This window comes from Oryza brachyantha, chromosome 10 (assembly GCF_000231095.2).
Source record: "Oryza brachyantha chromosome 10, ObraRS2, whole genome shotgun sequence".
NCBI lineage: Eukaryota > Viridiplantae > Streptophyta > Magnoliopsida > Poales > Poaceae > Oryza > Oryza brachyantha.
The window spans coordinates 6325873-6346499 of NC_023172.2; the positions used below are offsets into that span (position 1 = coordinate 6325873).

Here is a 20627-nt window from a genome sequence, read left to right on the forward strand (position 1 = left end):
TCTCTTAACCCCAAAACCAAAAATGTGTATCCCTAAACTTATATAAACCGTTTGAAAAACATCCCATGGCAGTATTAACTCATATTTTTGACCAATTTTGCTGAGGTGGACTTTGGTGGCCCCACGTGTCAGGAATTTTTTTTCCTTCTTTCCATTTTTTCTCTTTCCCTCTCTCTCCTCCTTCTCTGTGTCGTCGTCGGCACAATCGTCGAGTTCGCCTCGCCGCTCAGTATCTGCACTACCGCACGCATCCCCGGCTAGAGCATCGGCTCCGAGCTCGAGCATGACAGCCCACCCAGCAGTGCACTCCTCATCTCCCCTCGTCATAGTCGCCGCTTAACCTCGTGTCCACGGCGGCGAGGATCTTGCCGCACCCCACCCGCCGCCTAGGCACCTGTGCCCTATCCTGCTGGGCGCTATCCGTAGATGTACCATCTAGAACACCTGGAACACCAACGTCAACTTCCTAGGACAAGGAGTCAGCCTGACGACCATGAGTAGCTCGTTGCCGGACTCCACGAGGTAGCGTGCTGCGAGCCTGCGACGTGCTCATCGTAATGACGATCCTCCTGGCTGAATTCTGCGGGGGAGTCGGTGGCCGAGTCGCCTGCTCCGGCACCGCCATCTCGCAGCCATACGGCGGTGCGGTATATCCCCCGGGAGCACCACGAGGAGGGCTCCCCCGCCGGCAACAACCAACAAAGAAGAATAATGCAGCTCTAATCAACAACAGAATGCATGGTGTCGCATGCACGCAAGATTTATTTCACTAATCCGACCCACAGCTAATCGATCAATTAACTATGCCTTTTCTTCATCTCTATGCTTGTCGAGAAATAAAATAGCTAAAGAAATTGGGACCTTTCACCCGAAACGTCACTTTCGACGCCACTGATCTGGTCGTCTTTACCGGTGTATAGCACGATCAATCATCTCCTCTGTTCGAGGCCCAGGTAGATATTCTTTCTTAACTCCAGCCTTAAAACTTTAGCATATGTATGAGTAGTTTGTTTATTAATACTCCTTCATCAACAATGCTTTTGTGATCGAGATGGTTTATTCAATGTGTGCATAATACTACAAGTTGTGCACCATGAGCCAAGAACCATGTCTGTCATCTGCGACGTGTTCCGATGCTCGCGACGCCATGGATGCACAAAGCTCACGTGTTATTAGGTATTTAGGTGTTGCATTTTGAGTAGGGCTATGGCGTGCTAGTGGCGAGTGCGTCGGGAAATTTGCAAAGCGCGGTGCTGGGCTGATCATGGCGTCGTTCGGACGCCGTCGCGCGGAGCGGCCAGCTCCAACCGTCATCGCCGCCTGCTCGCGCCTAAGTTATCGCCCGAGCCCGACCTGCCTTGGCCGTCGCATGCAACCACCGCCGCCGCAAGCCCGCATAGGCTGACGGCCGTGCTTCGCCCTCCAGCGCCCCAACTGTCGCTCGGCCTGTCTGTGGTTCCACCGCCCGCCTGCGCCCCAGCTGTCGCCCGACCCACGCCGGCCATGCTCTGTCCTCCAGCACGCGCATTCGAGAGGGAGGAGAGGAAGAAGAGAGAGATAGTAGAGAGCCTGATAGAAAATAAAGAAAAAAGGGGAAAAAAACTGACATATGGACCCACCGTATGCCATGTCAGCCAAACTGGATAAAAGTTAAGTTAATACTACCAAGGGACCTTTTGTGAACGGTTTATGCGAGTTTAGGGGTATAGATTTCTGATTTTGAGGTTAATAGACTTTGTACAGACTCGACGTTAAGTTGAGGGACTTTTAATAAACTTATTCCTTTCGATTGGCATATTTAGCTCTTTGAAAACCAGGCCCATCTGGTGGAGTCTTGCTGCCTTTGGATAGGCCCGATGGGTCGCTCTGACTCCATGAATCGTGTGCGTAGCCCGTAAGTTAGCGGAAGAAAAAGTGGGAGAGAGATGGCTGGCAGAGTGGCAGGCATGCACCAAAGGGAGCGAGGTTAAAGGGCGAGCTAAAGATGGAACGTGTGGCTGGGACGGACGAAGCAGTGGGGATCCATTCCCCTCGTCCTCCTCGATCGCCGCTCTCGGCTCTCTATCTATTTATAGTCCTCCACCCACCGTGCTTACTTACATATGCACCTCACCGCCGCGACAAATTAGCACCGGCGAGCGAGCGAGAGCCAGCAAGCGACGAACCCCGGATCACTCGAGCCGGCCTGTTAATTAATTTCTTGGGGTGCGAGAGGGGAGGCGAAGATGTCGTGGCAGACGTACGTCGACGAGCACCTGATGTGCGAGATCGAGGGCCACCACCTCACCTCCGCCGCCATCGTCGGCCACGACGGCGCCGTCTGGGCGCAGAGCGCCGCCTTCCCGCAGGTAACAGTGCACCAATAATATATGTATATCCTTCCGGCTGCCGTCGTCGCCGGCCACGAGCGTTACCATTGATCGATCGGTTGTTGCATGCATTATTCTTTGTTCTGGCTGTCCAGTTCAAGCCGGAGGAGATGGCCAACATCATGAAGGACTTCGACGAGCCCGGGTTCCTCGCGCCAACCGGGCTGTTTCTTGGACCCACCAAGTACATGGTCATCCAAGGTGAACCTGGTGCCGTCATCCGCGGCAAGAAGGTACCCAGCTTAATTACCCATCAAACGCATATATATATATATATAGCTTAATTAACAATCACCTCTATAGCATGATTTGATCAGATATAACCGATGATCAATGAAATTAATATACTTAATTCTTGTTTTCGCAGGGATCAGGAGGCGTGACGGTAAAGAAGACTGGGCAGGCGCTGGTGGTCGGCATCTACGACGAGCCGATGACACCGGGGCAGTGCAACATGGTGGTTGAGAGGCTCGGTGACTACCTTGTAGAGCAGGGCCTGTAGATCGATCAAAGCCACTGTCGCCATTGCCAAAGTTGAGCTACAAGCCAGCCAAACGAACCACATCACAGTACTGTAGATCATATCAATATGCATTTCTCTCTAGCCACCGCGCATGGGATTGTGGTTTAATTTCTGCCAACACCGCACATTGCAGATCACTTCTCGATCTGCCATAGTTTTTTTTAATCCCTCGTTCTTCATGTCGTTTTGGCTAATAATTTTGTTTTTTTTTTTTGGTTTATGACGGTTTGGTCATTTATGGCTGACCTTTGAATTGTGAATCTGGAACAACATATATGTGATTGGCATTGTTTCGTTGCAATACAAAGAAAAAAAAAGTCTACATTCATCCAATCTATTGCAATAACAATGCTAATTTAGTTATCTAATACTCCGTACTTACTATAATAGAGCAACTGACCAGACAACCCTTTTTTTTTTCTGTTACTAGTTGAGAAAAAATAATAAAGAAAACCGAAAGAATAGTACAAAATTCCATTATGAAGATTGTGTTTTCTAATTTTAATGTTTTAGCACACTTGGTAAAACCCACTCCGCAATTTCCACATTTCATTTATTTGAGTTGCTATTAAGTGAGGTTGCTATTTGTCTATTACTGGCTGAGAAAACAAAAAATAGTAAGAAATTCCTTTCGGAAGATTGAGTTTCAAAAGTTAAAATTTAGCACGCTTTCAAAACCACACTACTGAATCTGAACGGTTCACACGTTATATCCGTTTGAGTCCATTCACAACCTTACCAAACTCTTAAATATTTTGAGTTAAAAAACATATAAAATTTCAGCCACCCCATTTTGAGCCTCAACCCATAAATTTTGTATAGAAAAAATGGGCCCAATACCACCCTACTTGTTACTGGTTGATATTAAATAATAGAAGAAAAATACATGAAAAATTCTTCTTGCAAAATTGAAAGTTTTAGCACCTTACATTTATTTGAGCTGCTATTAACTGCGGTTGTAGTTCATCTGTTGCTGGTTGAGAAAAAAAAAAGCTAAAAAAGTGCAAAAATCCCTTAGGAAAATTGAGTTTTCTAATTTTTAAATTTTAGCATGATTTTTAAAGCACACTCACGAGATTCCATAGGTCAAACTTTACATCTACTCGAACTGATATTAAGTGTTTTGTTGCTAGTTGAGAAAACAATAACATTGAAGAAAAGAAAAAGGTGTGACATTCCCTTGGAGAGATTGAGTTGTCTAATTTTGAAGTACTAGCATGCTTTTTAAGTACACACATGAAATTCCACATATCAGACCTTACATTTGTTTGTGATGATATGATATCAAGTGAGGTTGTTATTCCTGTGTTGCTGGTTGAGAAAAAAATAAAAGAAAAACGCGTGAAATTCCCTTCGGAAGGTTGTATTTTTAAGTTTTGAAGTTTTTGCTCACTTGGTGGTATATATAGTATATGGTTTTAACCCTCGTGCTCCTATTGATTAATTGATTTTCCCATCTTCTAAAAAAATGAATTTTGATGCTAAAACACATTCAAAATTTATGCTCATGTTATATGAAACCACTAAAGAAAACATTGAGCGTATGAATGAGCAGTGTATAATTGATGGTAACCAAGGGAGGAAGGAACTTATTTTTTAATCAGGAGATCTTGTTTGGTTATATCTCTAAAAATTAGGTCTCCTAATGTGCGCAAATCAAAATTAATGTCTCAAACAGCTAGACCTTTCAAAGTTATTACCAAGATTAATGATAATGCATATAAGATTGAGTTGGCCCACACATTATGGTGCGTGGGATACATATACTAGGGGTACCCGTAACCTGTATATGTACGTATAGCTCAAAGGTATCGGATAGGAAATTAATTATATTTGTACTGGATGGGTTAAGGAGTTTAGTAACATCCGGATTGCATGCCGGTAACACCGAACCCAGCCATATCCAACAGGATAGATCTTAATATTATTAGATTAGAACTCTATCTCATCTGTAAGCCCTATCCCAACTATATAAAGGGGTATAGGGCACCCTCCAGGGGACAGATCCACACACATTGACCCATACATCATCAAATACAATCCCTAGCAGGACTAGGATATTATCTTGCTAGCCGAGAGCCTGAACCTGGGTATACCTTCGTCTTCATATATTATCTTGCTAGCCGAGAGCTTGAACACATACATCGTTCACTATGTCTTTCTAGCCACCCCATATATTATTGCTGACCTAGATCGTCAACATGGTGTTAGTGGTGTTAGTGATGTTTTCAATGTTTTGAAACCTTATTTGGGTAACAAGAATGAGATTGAGTCTAAGACTCCAATTCAGCAGGGGGATGATGAGGACATCACTCCTTTGGATAGACACGGCACTCATGCTCCTCAAGTTGTCATACACGGTTCCATTACTAAAGCTCATGCGTGACAATTGAATTTACAAGTGGTTAATTCCTATATACTTCTTTATGCAATTTTAATAATAAATTTCTACCAAATGATTTAATTATGATTAGGAACCATAGAGGGAACCAGGAAGTTGTTGGTGCCAAATATGTCTAATCTGGCATACTAAATACACGTGAATGCCTAGGAGTATCTGCGTCGCTCCAGTCCAGGACCTAAGTACTTAATAGGGATGCGGGCGTGCCAATCAGTTTAATCTTGCAACTGACAAGATGAATAGTAAAACAAGTCAATCGGCTTTTGAGTTGATGGGTATCTAAGGACCTAGCTGATAGGACGTTTATGTAGCATCATTTAGCCGATAGGTCGAACAATCTACTGTTGAAAGATGAAATCGGCTAGGAGTCCGATAGAGATTAACTCAAACAAGTAAATAAGCAATTAATATTTTCTCTTAATATTTTGCTACAATCGGTCGAAACCAACTTGCATGTTGTCGATGATCTAGGTCGGCAATAATACGGTGGCTAAAAGGCGTGGAAATCGATGGTTAAGATGAAGGCGAGGTTTACCCAAGTTCAGGCTCTCGGTTGATGAGATAATACCATAGTCCTGCTTGGGATTGTATTTGATGATGTATGATGTGTGTTCACTGAGGGGTGCCATGTACCCCTTATATAGTGGAGGATAAGGCTTACAGATATAGTTGACTCCTATTCTAATAAGACTAAGATCTATCCTATAGATATGGCTGGGTCCAGTGTCCACGGCATGTAATTCGGATATTACCAAACTCCTAATCAATCTAGTGCAGATACGATTGCCTTCCTATCCGGTACCCTATATTATACGTACGTATATAGTCCACAGATACCCCTAGTACAAGTATCCCCAAAGTCGTACATAGTCGCGCAAATCATCCGTGTAGATTGTTGATCATCAGGTACAACTTTACGCATTATGCTTGACGTAGTCTGAGTGCTTCTCGAGCACTCTCCGAGTGCTTCCTGAATGAACCGGAGTACTCCATGATGATTGTAGAGGTTGTGGAGGACTCCAAATGTGAAAGAAAAAGATAGGTGTATCGAAGATGCACCTATTAGGTATAGCCCCCCTGACTTTATGCTTAAATAGGAAACATTTAAACATAGAGTTTACTTAAGACTATACGAAAATCTTAGGTGCATCGAACAGGTGTAGCCCCCGACTCTATGTTTAAATGTGTAAAATTAAATATAGAGTTTTCTATGGACTGTTACCTAAAGACATCCTCGAAATATTGAGATTCATAACTCGAGCAAAATACTGTTCTGAGTGCTTCCAAACCCAGATGGTACCTAGCTCTGGTGGTTCTCTCCGAGCGATTTGAACCCGAGTGGTTTGGAGATAAATAATTGTTGTGTTGGTACCTAGCTCTGGTGGTTCTCTCCGAGCGATTTGAACCCGAGTGGTTTGGAGATAAATAATTGTTGTGTTTCCCCAAACAAATAAATACAATTGCAGCCAAGTAGTTAGCGCCGAGTAGATTCGAGCTTACTCAATGTTTAGGCACATGCTTAATAGCGCATTAATTGCCATGGGCGTTATCCAGCAGTGCATGTATAAAAATAGTCATAGACTCATTATACGAGTGCACTGTTGATTCCTGTGGTTGTAGGACATTATGAAATTTATGTTGCTGTTAGGCTAACCATAAACTTGTAACGTTCCAATTGTAGCATGGTATAGACTGCGTCAACACCGGTCCTTTCAGTCTCCGGCCAGTTAGACCCACTAAGGGACACAGTAATACTTAGTTGTTGATTTCGTTAAACCGCTATTAGTTATTGGTCGGCAACCGCTTCAGACCGTTGGGCCCATGATGCCTTCAAGAAGGTCGTAATATTTAAAATGTCACCGCTAGGTTCTTCACTAGAAGAGAGAAAGTTTCAACGATGTGGGGCATCCATAGATACCATCAATGCCCCTCCTAAAATGGCAACGATGTCTCCATGATCATCCTCGTCAGCATTAGTGGTGACCAAGAAAAGAAATGGGCCTTACCACACAAACTATGTTAGGATGGATGACTATAGCATCGAGGACACCATACACAATGACAAAGGTAAGTGGCGGATGCCTCTTGGGTCGCTGCGACATGAATCCACATTGACACTCGACACCGACGAAGATGATGCACCTTTTGCCGGCAGCGCATGGCGGCCCACAAACTAGAGCTAGGGAGACAGCGCCCCACATAGGGCCGACATGCTCGACGCTGACAAAGATGCAAGGCCTTTTGCTGGTCTGCTATATCTGGCGCAACGCTAGTAGGCGGCATTCCATATAGCGCTAACGATATAGATTCTTTAAGATTTGCATTGACACATGCTATGTTTTCGAAGGGGTTCCAGCTTCATATCCTAATAGATCCTGTCTCATAGGATTAATTTGCTAACCTCACTTACATGTTGTAAGGTCCATCTCAGTGGGGGTTTCATCCACATTTAACAGGGTACCACATAAGCAAAACAAATGATGTGGCAACAAAATTAATAGGAGAGAGAGCATATATATTTCATGGGTATTATTTCATATGGATGAAACTCAGTGGTTGTTGTTCCCAAGACGATGAAACTCCAATGAAGTGGCACTGAGAGTGAAATGTTTCATCTAAACACGTTTTTTATGATCCCGTGCAGAGAAACCGAACGCATACCATGTTCTTATAAGCGAGTATCATATTATTTATAATTTCATATATAAATGACTACATAATTTAGATGGCACCCTTGATCACAACCTGATGCAAATATTTAATGTTGTAGCTAGCCTATGAAATTGTAAGATGAAACTGTGCACCGAGAGAGGTTCTTTCATCCATCAAACCGAACCAAAAGTAGCTAACGTGACACTCTTGAAAAGTGTGGGATGAAACTATGCATTGAGATTGTCCTAATTGAATACAGCTCTAGCAATGTAGCATCTTCTATCAAATTGTTGTTTGCCGTTGACTATATTTTTCTTGACATTGGGAAATCGTTGATAGGATTGTATTGTCTTAATATGAAGTTTGCAAGTGTTATTATTTTCGTTAAGTTTAGATAGGTAAGATGTTTTTATAATTTGTGTCAATTTGTACAATCGGTCGTTGTCGGTGTAAATAATAAATTTTATATTATCCTTGGCTTTATCTTTGGACTTTTAACATTTTCTAGGGGTTTTATGTCTGGCGAAATATCCTAGTTTGACATTTTTTGCGGTAATTTCTACTCAAAATTGAATCACACTAAGCCTTTCATCTTTTCGCATTTAATAAATGGTCCATAATATTATGAAAGCTACTGGCAATAATATTGGTAATATTAGAGAATACTGCTTGGATAGACAGCGGTTCTCCAAGTTTCCGCTGTTGTTAAAACCTTTTAAAGAGAAACATAGCTTTGTTCAGGTCAAAAAGGTAAAAAAGTAGATCTAAAATTACTCCAAGAAAAGTCAGTAAATGTTAAACGTATATTTTCTCTCCTTTTCACATTATAAGACTTTCTGGCCTTACATAGATTTATATGTGTGCTAATGAATTTATATACATATACAAAATATATACATGTATACAAACCCAGAAAGTCTTATAATATGGAACAGAGGAAGTATTTTCTTTTAATGAATCTTGCTTCAAATTTTGTGGATTTAATTACATTTGTTGTTACATATCCCAGACTCAAATGGCAATTGAAATGACCAAACCGGCCAACCGCAAAACACAAAATTATTAGCCCAAATCGGCATGAAGGAACGTTGGATCAAAACAAAAAAAAAATATATAACCAGATCGGCAATCCACAACAACCGGTGGTGACAAAGAAAGAGTAGGAAAACAAAAAATAATCCATAATCCCATGCATGCACGGTGGCTAGAAAAATGCATGGAGATCTACTATATGTTGTAGGCAGCTCGTTTTCCTGGTTTGTTGCTGAACTGTGGCGACGACAACAATGGTGATTTACAGGCCTTGTTCTACGAGGTAGTCACCAAGCCTCTCGACCACCATGTTGCACTGCCCTGGGGTCATTGGCTCGTCGTAGATGCCGACCACCAGCGCCTGCCCAGTCTTCTTCACCGTCACGCCTCCTGATCCCTGCAAAAACAATGATCATCGATCGGTTATATATATCTGATCAAATCATGCTATATATATAGGTGATTGATGCGTAAGCTGGGTACCTACCTTCTTGCCGCGGATGACAGCACCAGGTTCACCTTGGATGACCATGTACTTGGTTGGTCCGAGAAACAGCCCGGTAGGCGCGAGGAACCCGGGCTCGTCGAAGTCCTTCATGATGTTGGTCATCTCCTCCGGCTTGAACTGGACAGCCAGAACAAAGAATAATGCATGCAACAACCGATCAATGGTAACGCTCGTGGCCGGCGACGACGGCAGCCGGGAGGATACATAAATATTATTGGTGCACTGTTACCTGCGGGAAGGCGGCGCTCTGCGCCCAGACGGTGCCGTCGTGGCCGACGATGGCGGCGGAGGTGAGGTGGTGGCCCTCGATCTCGCACATCAGGTGCTCGTCGACGTACGTCTGCCACGACATCTTGAATCCGCTCTTCTTGCCGCCTCCCGATCGATCCTCAGCTGCCTGCCGCTGCCGAGAAAAAAAAAACTCGATCGATTGGGTCGTTTCTCTCGCGGGTTCGGTGGTGTTCGTCGCGGTGGTGAGGCTGTTGGTTCAGTATAAATAGAGGAAGGACAGGCTCCCCGCTACTTCGTCCCCAACCACACGTTGTGTCTTACGCTTGCCTTCAACTTCGCCTCTATTAATGGGCTTCTCGCTCGCAATTCATGCCACTTTAATTTCCTTCTGCTCTTGGATTGTTTGGTCCAGACCAGACATTCATATGTCTATATATATTGTTTATGGGGAACATTTGAATTCCATCGATTAAATTTGGTCACTGCTGCTGAATGATAATCTGAAGAACAATTTTACCGTCATTGAGAAGGTATCAGGAGATACTAAAATTTCAGTGTAAAATCTTGGTACCTAGGTACTAGGTGGTACTAAATTTTTCACTAAAATTATGGTATCTATCAGTACCTAATTAAGAACTGTAAAATTGCTCTAATCTGAAGGCATGCACACAAGTCAAAAAGCTCATACACGTCCTCCGCCCCAGGCCCCCATGTATTATACGCGTGTTTGACAGAAGAACAAAAAAAATCAAACGTTTGATCAATAGCAAAAATGTTGTTTATGTAGTTAGTGACAGCTCCTCGTGCATGCATGTCATTATTTTCCCCCTCATTTTCCTCTCGTTTTACATCTTAAGTAGTTTTCTAGAAAAAGAAATTGAATTGACAAGTAGGCCATGGAAACCACATAGATTTTAGCTGATGGATTAAATCAGAAGCGTATCTGAGATACCAAATATGGTCTTTTTTCTTATAGCATCAAAATGTATACATATATTTATATATATTACACTGTGTGATTTATCTGTTTTCGTGCAAATATTATTAATTATGTACAAGAAGTTCATGAAATCTATGTGTACAATCAATGAATACATGAATGATCACAAGTCGGTCTGCAATCCAATGTACAAATCATAAATAGATAGTTTGGTATCGTAGGTTGATCAAAGCATCTAGATAGGCAACCAAATTTGGTCAAGAGGAGGATGCCAATAGATTCTTGAACCACTTCACTGAGTTCTTTGGGTGCCTCTTCTGGTCCTTGTAGTCTACAAAGTATAACCCAAATCTCGATGTGTATCCAGCGGACCACTCCCAGTTGTCAAGAAGAGACCATGCAAAATACCCACGAACATCACAGCCATCCTCCCTGCACAAGTCAGTGCCAATGATAACAGGGGAAATTAGTCTTGAATTCATGATCTGGAGTTAATTAATTCAGTTGGGTCATTGTGTGAGAACCATATGGAGTCTGCTAGGCTTGTAAGGTAATCATTGTGGTATTTGATCCTCTTGTTGTCCTTGAGGGCATCTTTCAGGGAGATGAAGGGGCTGTTGCTATCATCCATGCCTGAGGTAGAAGAACATATTTTTTATTACATTACAAGTTTTTGTTGTGGTGAGGATATTGCTAGAAACATTAATGAAAATTTTACTCGAGAGACTGTTTAACTTTGTCATGTTAAACTTGCAGCAATTGTTTTAGTTTGAGATTTTTTTATTTTTATAGTATTTGTTTTAAGTACAGGACAAAATCATATATAATACAAAGTACTTGCCATTTTCCGTTATGTAGACAGTTGGTTTGTTGTATCTGTCTTTGACATAGTTCATCAGGATCCTCATGCTACGAGGCACGATGTACAGCCATATAGAATTGGCCTGCATGGTGAATTAACAGTCATACGTTCAGTCAGTTCAGAACCGAACTTCAGTCTTACAAATGAAGGATATCAGTCCTATAATATGGAGATTTGCTTAATGGGGGCCTAGCGGGGCTCATAGCCTTCCTACGCGCTGGATTCCCTATGAAAAATAGAGGGGAGGGGAGGAGGAAGAAGAGGGGAGCTGAAGGTGGAAGAAGTAATCAGCCCCTCCAACCTTCGGATCCTAGGTCCGCCACTGAGTCTAACAAAAAGTACCTCGAGGTACCGATACCTCACGGTACCAACTCGTTTCTGATCGTTGGATCTAAAAGTGCACATCCTACTCAGCTAGATCTAATGGTGAGAAATGATTTGGTACCTCGAGATACTTGTTGGACCGGAGCAAATCTCTATAATATATATTATAGTACCTATACTAATTTGGCACGTTTTGAGGAATAGTCAGACAGATCTAGCTGTTCATCAGATTAATCATAATATCACGACCATAGATCGTATTGAGATTTTCTAATAAATAAAATGTGAGATTAAAAATAGTTTTTAAGTTGATTTTGCTCTTATTAGAGAGTATCTTTAAGCACGTAATGTTTCCACTGCATGCACTTGACATGGATGGATGCTTGTACGGCTGCTTGCCGCTTTGTATTTCATCCTTAATTAACGCCGTTGATTTTTAAATCTACGTTTGACTCTTTGTCTTATTTAAATTTTTTATGTAAATATAAAAAATATAAATCATGTTTAAAGTTATTTTAGTAATAAATCAAAATCATAACAAAATAATTTATTTTTAAAAATAAAACAAATAGTCAAACATAGATTCAAAATTCGGTTGCGTCAATTAAACAAAAGCAGAGGGAGTACTTCGTTTGCTATACGGCCGTGTTGCCATTACCAAAAGTAGATCAGTTTTATATTTTGATAGTAACTAATCTATACGGTCACTCTTCACGCTTTGCATCCGTGAGACAAATATAGATCCAATTATGTTATAAAACAAATCATGTTAGTAAAATATTTAGAACATTGTTCTCCTACATATTAGAACATTGTACTACTAGATCTTTTAAAACAAATGCATAGCGAAAGGACATTTAGGTAACCCAATATATAGTTCTGAATAGATGGAGCATATTAATTGGTATATTTTGCATATAATTAGATTTTAATATTTAGAGCGAAAATATCAACAGCTAGGCAATGGATGGCGATTAGTATATTTAATTTTAATTAATATATGAGAAGACTGTAGCTTTGTAGAATTATAATTACCTTATCTCCAATTGGCTGTCCATTTCTGAAGGCTGAAAAAAATGCAAGCATGAGAAATGAATTACTCATCAGCTAAATTTTCAATGAAAACGTCCAAACTTGCAATGAACTGACAAGGCACAAAGGGCAGCCAGTTTTCTCATTGCGTAGGCAATCTCAGAATTAATTAGCTCAGCGGTGTGCTTTTTTTGTCATTTGACTTACGGACGCTGATGGTTGCAGTGTCTGCCAAGGTGTTGTTCAGCAGTTTTTCTATGACAGTGGATTGGTCGTCCTTGGTGTAGAATGTGGTGTAGTGATTGATCCCCATGAAGTCCAGTGACCCGGTCACAAGTGCAGCCTCTGTCGTCGTGAACTTGGGCAGCCTGCTCCCTACTCTCGATCTCATCGTCGCGGGATAATCTCCAAAGAAGAAGGGATCCGCAAACCTTCAGACCAAATTAATCATTTCATCAGTGCTGCTGCTGTCAAAATTCAGTACAGGATGGAGCACAAAGGGAAAAGTTATAGAATCTAATGGTTCTGATCATTTTCTTCACAGTAATGATACTGAATGTGAGAGTTCCTGACTTTGCAAGAAAATATGCAGGTGGTGAGCCTACCATCCTAACTGGAATTCCTGTGCTCTCTTGGCAGCTTCAACGTCAGCTGTGGAATTTGACATTGGTTCATACCATATAACATCAAAAGATATCCCCAGCGACCCATTCTGACTTGCCTGGAAAACATGAAGATTGATGTTTGCATCATCGCGCTATCGATTTTCGTACCGACACCAAAAATGATCGATGGACAGATCTTGTTGCAGATTTGACTCGAGAGAAAACATTGCAATGTCAAAGCATAACATACATCATGCTTACTCCATCTGTTCTAAAATAAATCAACTTTTTAGTTTTTAGATACAATGTTTGACTCTTCGTCTGATTAAAAAAATTACAATTAATAATTTTATTTTTATTAGATGATAAAACATAAAAAATATTTTATGTGTGACTATTTTCTTAAAATTTCTTAAAAAGTTTTTAAATAAGACGGATGGTGAAAGACTCGATAAAAAACCGAAAAATTGGTTTTTTGGGATCGAGGGAGTATACAGCAAGCCTGAACTATGTGCAGGATTGTTCACCTACCTTGTACTTCTTCCTGTATATGTCAGAAACTGTGGCATGAGAAAGGATCATGTTGTGAGCAACTATGTAGGGCTCGGTGCCTGAATTCCCTTTCTTGCAGTAGAGGTGCAGGAGCACTGAGCAGCGGCCTGGCGCGTGCATCCCGCTGTCGTAGGCCTGCACTGCGACAGTGTGGGGCTCATTGAAGGTGATCCAATGCTTCACCCTGTCACCGAATGCTTTGAAGCATGTCTCGGCATATACAGCGTAATCGTTGCTGCAATCAGATCAGGGCACACTGTTAAAAGCATAACCATTATACTGTATCTGCAAGAGAAGTTGCCATGCTAGCTGCTTACATAATCTGCCTGTCAAGCCATCCTGTGTACTTGTCCTCCAAGGCCTGAGGAAGGTCCCAGTGATAGAGGGTTACATATGGTTCAATTCCTGGCGAAAAATGTTCATCTTGTCAGTAAATTTTAAGGAAACTTTTGATTCAGTAAAGCTATGTTTCAAATACATAGTTAACTCAAACATAATAATGTGTATGTGGGTTTGGGAGTCAATTTTACTGTTCACCTTTAGCTAGCAATGCATTGATTAGCTTGTTGTAGTGGTCAATGCCTGCCTGGTTGATCTGACCAGTGCCATCTGAATAAGATTGCAGATACCACATTTACATATTAGCAATGCAGGTCTGTTTGTCCACACATAGCATTTCATACTGAAGGCAAATTCAAAACTTCTCTATGTATAATGATTATCACAAATATACAAAATAGTAATAAAGAGATAACATGTACTGGCACCCATATTAACGAACGAATTATTTTAATACATACTCGGGAAAATCCTAGACCATGCAATTGAGAATCTGTATGCATCCATTCCCATGTCTGCCATGAGCTGAATATCTTCCTGAAATATTAATACCAAGGACAGTAATTTCAAACATAGAACTCCACAAAAAAAATAGTTTCTTTGGATAGACAAATTAGTTACGTAAGTGTTCTAGATAGTAGCCAGTGTCCAATTGTCTACCTCAAAGCGGTGGTACTGATCCACGGCAACATCAGCATTGCTGAAGTCAATGATCTTTCCTGCAAATAAGTAAGACAAAATTTTGTTTATAATATTGAGCAATAGGATGATACTATTCATGATCGAGGTCTAGTCTAATTTTTTTTAGACAAAGGTCAACTCTAAATGATTCCTTTGTTTTTTTTCTATATGCATGACAAAGTCAGTGGTCAAAGTTATTCTGCCATCTGTTCACATGTGGCAGGAATGTACCAATCAGGATAACTGAAAGTGTAATGCGAGATAAAAATATGTAATCTGTGGTAGCATGATTGCATACAGGATTTGAGTATCCATGCTAAACAAACAACAGGAGAGATGCTTGTTCCATACGTGAAGCATTCACGAATATTGATAGTAACAGTAATAGATAGATAGTAGAATTAACTAAGAAACAAGGTAGAATAAGGATATAGCCAGAAATTATATCATCAAGAATTCGTAGGCGTCTCAATTCATATGTTTTAACTTGTTACAAGCCTAAAAATATAATTACTGGATGAAGTTACAGTGATTGAGAAAGATACCAAATGTATGTGCGAATTTGTCCCAAATGGCTGGTCCCCTTCCGTCCTCCTTGACAGCTCCTTCATACTAAGGAAAAACACATAAATATGGAACAAACATTAATCAACTATTCAATTCAGTTATTTTTCTTTTCTATGATCGGTAGTTTTTGTGCAGCCAAAATTAGCATCCCGTGTATATCTATGGCTAACTGATCAGTATACTATATGCATTTCAAACAGGATACAAAAACTTTTTTAGTACAGATATGTACAGCTTAGGTAAAAATGAAGAATATAAGAATGTAAAATAAAAAATGCCCAGGTAAAAACAGTTCAATTTTATTTCGTGCAAAATATTACAGCTTTGTATTTTAATAGACGACATTGTTTATTTTTTTGGCATAGTTTGACCATTAATCTTATTAAAAAGAAGGCATGTGTAGCCAAATGTTTATATTTATATTTGCTTGAGTATTCACAATTATGATATATTTATCAATCCCTATTTTTGATGAAAATAATCAGGGCATGTACACATTCGGCAACCTTACTTTCCAGGCTTTTCAATCTGTTCATGGCTTTATGCCTTCTATTGACCCATCCTGACTTATATGTGTGGCAAGCAGAGAAAACATTTTTTCTAAACATTTTTTTCATCCTTGAGGAGGTATCATGAGGTACCACTATTTTGTATGTAAAATTTCATATCTTCTAGCATCTAATGTATCAAATTTTATATAGAAAACATTAGTATCTCCTTGTACCTTTTTAAGGATGGTAAAATTGTTTTTTTTTTTGAGATAGAGGCGAGTGTACATCGCCGGTGTTAACCTTAATATTGATGTTTTTCGGACTGAGGATATTGTACATGGCCGGTGTTTAGCATTAATATTAAAAAACAAAAAGACTTTAATATTAACGTGAACATGGTTTTTCAGGATTAGGTGACTGTACATATATAGCAGGCGTTTACATTTAATATTGATGTTTTTTTGATGTGATGCCAAAAACTGAAATCAAAACTTTGCTTTCTCAGGACGTAGGTTATTTGTACCTGGCCGGTTTTTCACTTTGATATTGATGTCTTTTTAATCTGGTTCTAAAAATTGCATCTAGCTTCCAAGCAAGCAAAAGAAGGGCATTAAAGAGGGAGAGAGTCGGTGGTAAAGACAAAGCACGTCTCCTAATATCACGGTAGCAAGGCACTACCACTACCACTTGTTCTTTGCTTTATTCTTGCTTATCTTAGATTCTTTTTCTTTTTTCTGTTCCTTGAGAGAAATCTCAAAAGCATGTGAAGTAACAGTTGAAATTGCAGAGATTGCAAGGAAAAATATTCCAAATATTCTGCATGTTCTCTCTTCTCATGTATGATCATGATATGGACAAATCAATTAGATCATCCCTTCTAGTAATCACCCAAAAACAATCACCCCTTCTAGTTTGAATTACTGTGGGTGATAAGTGAAACAGGGGTGTAGGTCAGTGCTAAACCCTACTCCTAAACGTAATATATGTTACGCTTCGAAACCTCAAAAAAGAAAAGCAAATCACATTAGTTCACTCCTAGGCTAGCTTGAGCAAATTAAGGAGAGAGAACCAAGATTCCACCAAGCGTAAATATGATTGCAGTAAGAATTAATCTTAAAAAATTTTAGAGGAATTCTTGCTTTTGTTTCCCAACTTATTTCTTCTGGCACATACCAGGATTTAGTCCAAATTAACTAACTGAATCACACAAGTCCATGCATGAATATGGCTCCAGTATCACAAGTAACTATTTAGTGATTGACCTACTCTTACATCCATGCCCACAAACCATCTTGACATGCGTGTGAGAACCAACCCGTCGTCGTAAAACAAAAGAACATGCATGGATGATCTTTTCGAAAAAGCCAACGATATATTTATAAATAAAAACAATTTATGAATTAAAAAAAATATTTATATATGTGTTGTTAGTGATTTAAAAAGCCAAGACTAAAAAAGAAACTATGATAGAAAAAACTTCAAGATCAATTCTAAATTTATGTTAAAAATTCAAATTTTAACTTATATTTAAGCATAAACAGAATTGAAAAGAACGAGAGTGCCAACCTGGTAGGCTGATGAGGCGGTTCCGAAGACGAAGCCCTTAGGGAAGCTCCCTCTCGTTAGTCCTGACCCAGTAGTATTCTGCGCATCGCATCCTTGCGACATGGCCATCAGCACAAGAAGCACCACCACCACGCATCGTCCTCCTTCCTCCATCGTCGTCTGTCTCAGAGAGAGAGAGAGAGGGGGAGGGAGAAGGACAAGTATGAAGAAACTGGAAGAGATCTAGAGGCCAAAAGTTAATATATTCAGACAGAAGGAGATCGAGATGCCAGCTGCAAGGTATAGCTGTTAGGCTGAGGGAATATATGTGTGTTGGGTAGCAATTAAAGATATATAGTATGCAAACTAGGAAAGATTTGGAAGGGATGCATGGCATATACCGTTATATATGTAACAAACTAATAACTAACTATATGTGTGCAGCTGCATGCAAGTGATGATGATCATCAACTGTGTGCTCGATTGTGTGTTGCTTGAAGGGATGGCAATCTGACGTAGGCCGGCCGAAGACGTTGGTTCATTAGGAGATGGAGAGGGACAAAACTAGGGAACTGGGCAAAATGTGGCGGCAACCCTCTCTCGTCACTTCATACATATGCTTTTACACATGTTATGTGTGTGGCATGATTACGACGTATGTACACGGAAATACGATCTTAATTAGGACACAATAGGCAGATGTTATACTATTGGAAATGTTAGCATCTGTTCTTGCCTTCGCCTAGGCAAGGTTATAGCCAAAATTTCTTAATTATTTGCTTGTATATGGTAGCTATTCTTGTTTCGTTATAGGCTATACATTCTTTTCCCCTTGATTATTCTCAAATTTTTATGTATGTAGCTTTTGCGCGTACGCTTTCAAAACTATTGAACATGCATTCTGTAAAAAGTTTTTATACAGAAATTTATCATCTCATATTTTTAAAACAGATTTTTATTTTGTAGTAGTTAATTAGATTATTTACACTATTAAATAGCTGTCACAAAAATAAAATAATCTTTTATCTTCAGCTGAAAAAGAGCACAACCATAATAGCAATAATATAGTAGTATTATTTGCACATAGGAGCGACGTTATGGCAATCTGCTCGTGGCTTGTTCATTCCTGACAGTAGACGACAGGAGCAAGCAATACTGCTGGCAAATACTTGCCCTGATGGAAACAGATCCATCTTGGGTAAAAAATGAATAAAGTCTCCGGTAAATTTCACAAGTCATTAGTCCGAGAGTGAAGTATTTCTATTGTACAATGGTGTAATGTCATTTGTGATGTGTATGATAAATAATTGGTAAAAGATATTTTGATTAGACTAATGTGGATCAAGTTGGAAAAAACTTGTTTCTGAAATATGTTTTCTTTATGGGACAATTTCGTTCTTGTCCTTATTTTGAATGCTAATATTGATTTTACCCCTTCTTTTTAGGGTTAATTAGATACGTACCATTACAATTTTACCGGATTAGAAAAATATCATTACAATTCAATAAATCGCAAGGATGCCATTACAAATTGCATGAAACTTGCTAGACGTCACCGCATACGCCGGCCGGCCGTTTGTTGACTAGATTTGACAAAAAAAATTGTTGATGACGAATCTGCCCCTGCGTGCGTGGCTGGCTAAACTGGTCGGGTCGGACCGAGGGAGCAAGGCCAACCAGACCGCTCGCACCTCCCCTTTCACTAAGCCGGCGGTGAGGGCGACGACCACGACGACGGCGGAGGCGGCAGCGACGACTAGCGGCTGAGCCAAAGTAGTCTTTCCAACACTAGAAATGGCCACCACATTTACATTCTCAGATTCATATTCATATTCTTGGTTGCTGCAAGATGATCTGGTTGATGCAGAAGGGAGATTGTTGTTCGTCCTGGTCCTCTTGCGAGCTGAAGCAACTTCTCCCAGATTTTTGATGATATTGGGGCATTTCGGCCATTAACAAAATACAGTACACCCAGATCAACTACAAACGGCTGACCGGCGTATGCTGTGGCGTCTAGCACAAATTTCATGCAATTTGTAATGGCATCCTTGCAATTTATTGAATTGTAATGGTATTTTTCTAATCCGTTAAAATTGTAATGGTACGCATCTAATTAACCCTTCTTTTTAAGGTTTTCATATTTGCCCTTATTTTTTTAACTGAACCAACTATATGCTCCTCTTTTGGATGATGGAAGTTAGTAAACCGTTAGTTGTGAAATAAAACCAGCAAAATAAATAAAAGAATTAATTCCTAAAATACTAAAGAACAAGTTTGCCCTGTTACACCTAGAGAGAGGGGAGGAACCAGTTGGAGTGGCACATTCCAAAAATCTCACGCACGACACGTTAGAGGGGGTCGGCGGCGGCGGCGGCTGGAAGGGCTCGCGGCGATGGTGTCGTCAGAAGCTCAGAAGGTCGCTCGTGGAGGCAGCGGCTAGGCAGGGAGGGCTCACGGCGGCGGCGGCGCCAGAAGCTCGGAGGACTTCGGTGGGAGATGGGCAAGCTCGCGGCGGAACGACGGGATGGCAGACACGGCTAGTGCTGGCCAAATGGGCCATGCCTTATCAGGCTGGCCTAGGCACGGTGCTACAGTAATCGATATGGGCCAGCACGGGCACGAAAGGAGGTGGGCCGTGTTGGCACGACCCAGTTAGACGTGTCGTGCCTGGGCCGAAGGTGTGGCACGATGGGCCAGCACGGCACGGCCCATTTCCTGTAGTGGACCGGCACGAGCACGACACGAAGCACGGTTGGTCCAGCACGGCCCGACTGCGGCAGGCCGAACATGCGTGTGGCACTACGGCGTGATGGGCGAATGGGCGCGTTACGTGATGCGCGGTTTGCGCCGATGCCGCGTTGGGGCGGATGCGTGGGCGTCAGGCGGAGCGGCACAGGCGCAGAGCGGCTCAGCGACGTGTTGGGAAGGGCAAAATGCAGACGGCAGACACATGCACATGCATGCATGGTGGAC

General features: G+C 41.0%; 3 protein-coding genes across 3 annotated transcripts; 1 reads left to right on the top strand and 2 right to left on the bottom strand.

Annotated features, from left to right (window-relative positions):
* Positions 1–2092: 2092 nt before the first annotated feature.
* Positions 2093–3225, top strand: LOC102715239 (profilin-A-like). The gene is made up of 3 exons (XM_006661627.2): positions 2093–2348; positions 2465–2602; positions 2737–3225. Exons 1-3 carry the CDS (start codon positions 2226–2228, stop codon positions 2869–2871), a joined length of 396 nt encoding a protein of 131 aa, XP_006661690.1. The 5' UTR covers positions 2093–2225; the 3' UTR covers positions 2872–3225.
* Positions 3226–8886: 5661 nt separating this feature from the next.
* LOC102715514 (profilin-A) lies at positions 8887–9962 on the bottom strand. Its single transcript, XM_006661628.3, has 3 exons — positions 9715–9962; positions 9465–9602; positions 8887–9374 (listed from the first exon to the last, which is right to left on the bottom strand). Exons 1-3 carry the CDS (start codon positions 9835–9837, stop codon positions 9240–9242), a joined length of 396 nt encoding a protein of 131 aa, XP_006661691.1. The 5' UTR covers positions 9838–9962; the 3' UTR covers positions 8887–9239.
* A 687-nt stretch (positions 9963–10649) lies between these two features.
* On the bottom strand, positions 10650–17962 carry LOC102715791 (beta-glucosidase 34). Its single transcript, XM_006661629.3, has 13 exons — positions 17676–17962; positions 15597–15663; positions 15031–15089; positions 14832–14907; positions 14569–14640; positions 14349–14436; positions 14011–14266; positions 13480–13595; positions 13082–13305; positions 12878–12909; positions 11498–11600; positions 11181–11289; positions 10650–11088 (listed from the first exon to the last, which is right to left on the bottom strand). The coding sequence occupies exons 1-13, from the start codon at positions 17826–17828 to the stop codon at positions 10914–10916; spliced, it is 1530 nt and encodes a 509-aa protein (XP_006661692.1). The 5' UTR covers positions 17829–17962; the 3' UTR covers positions 10650–10913.
* Between the last annotated feature and the right edge of the window lie 2665 nt (positions 17963–20627).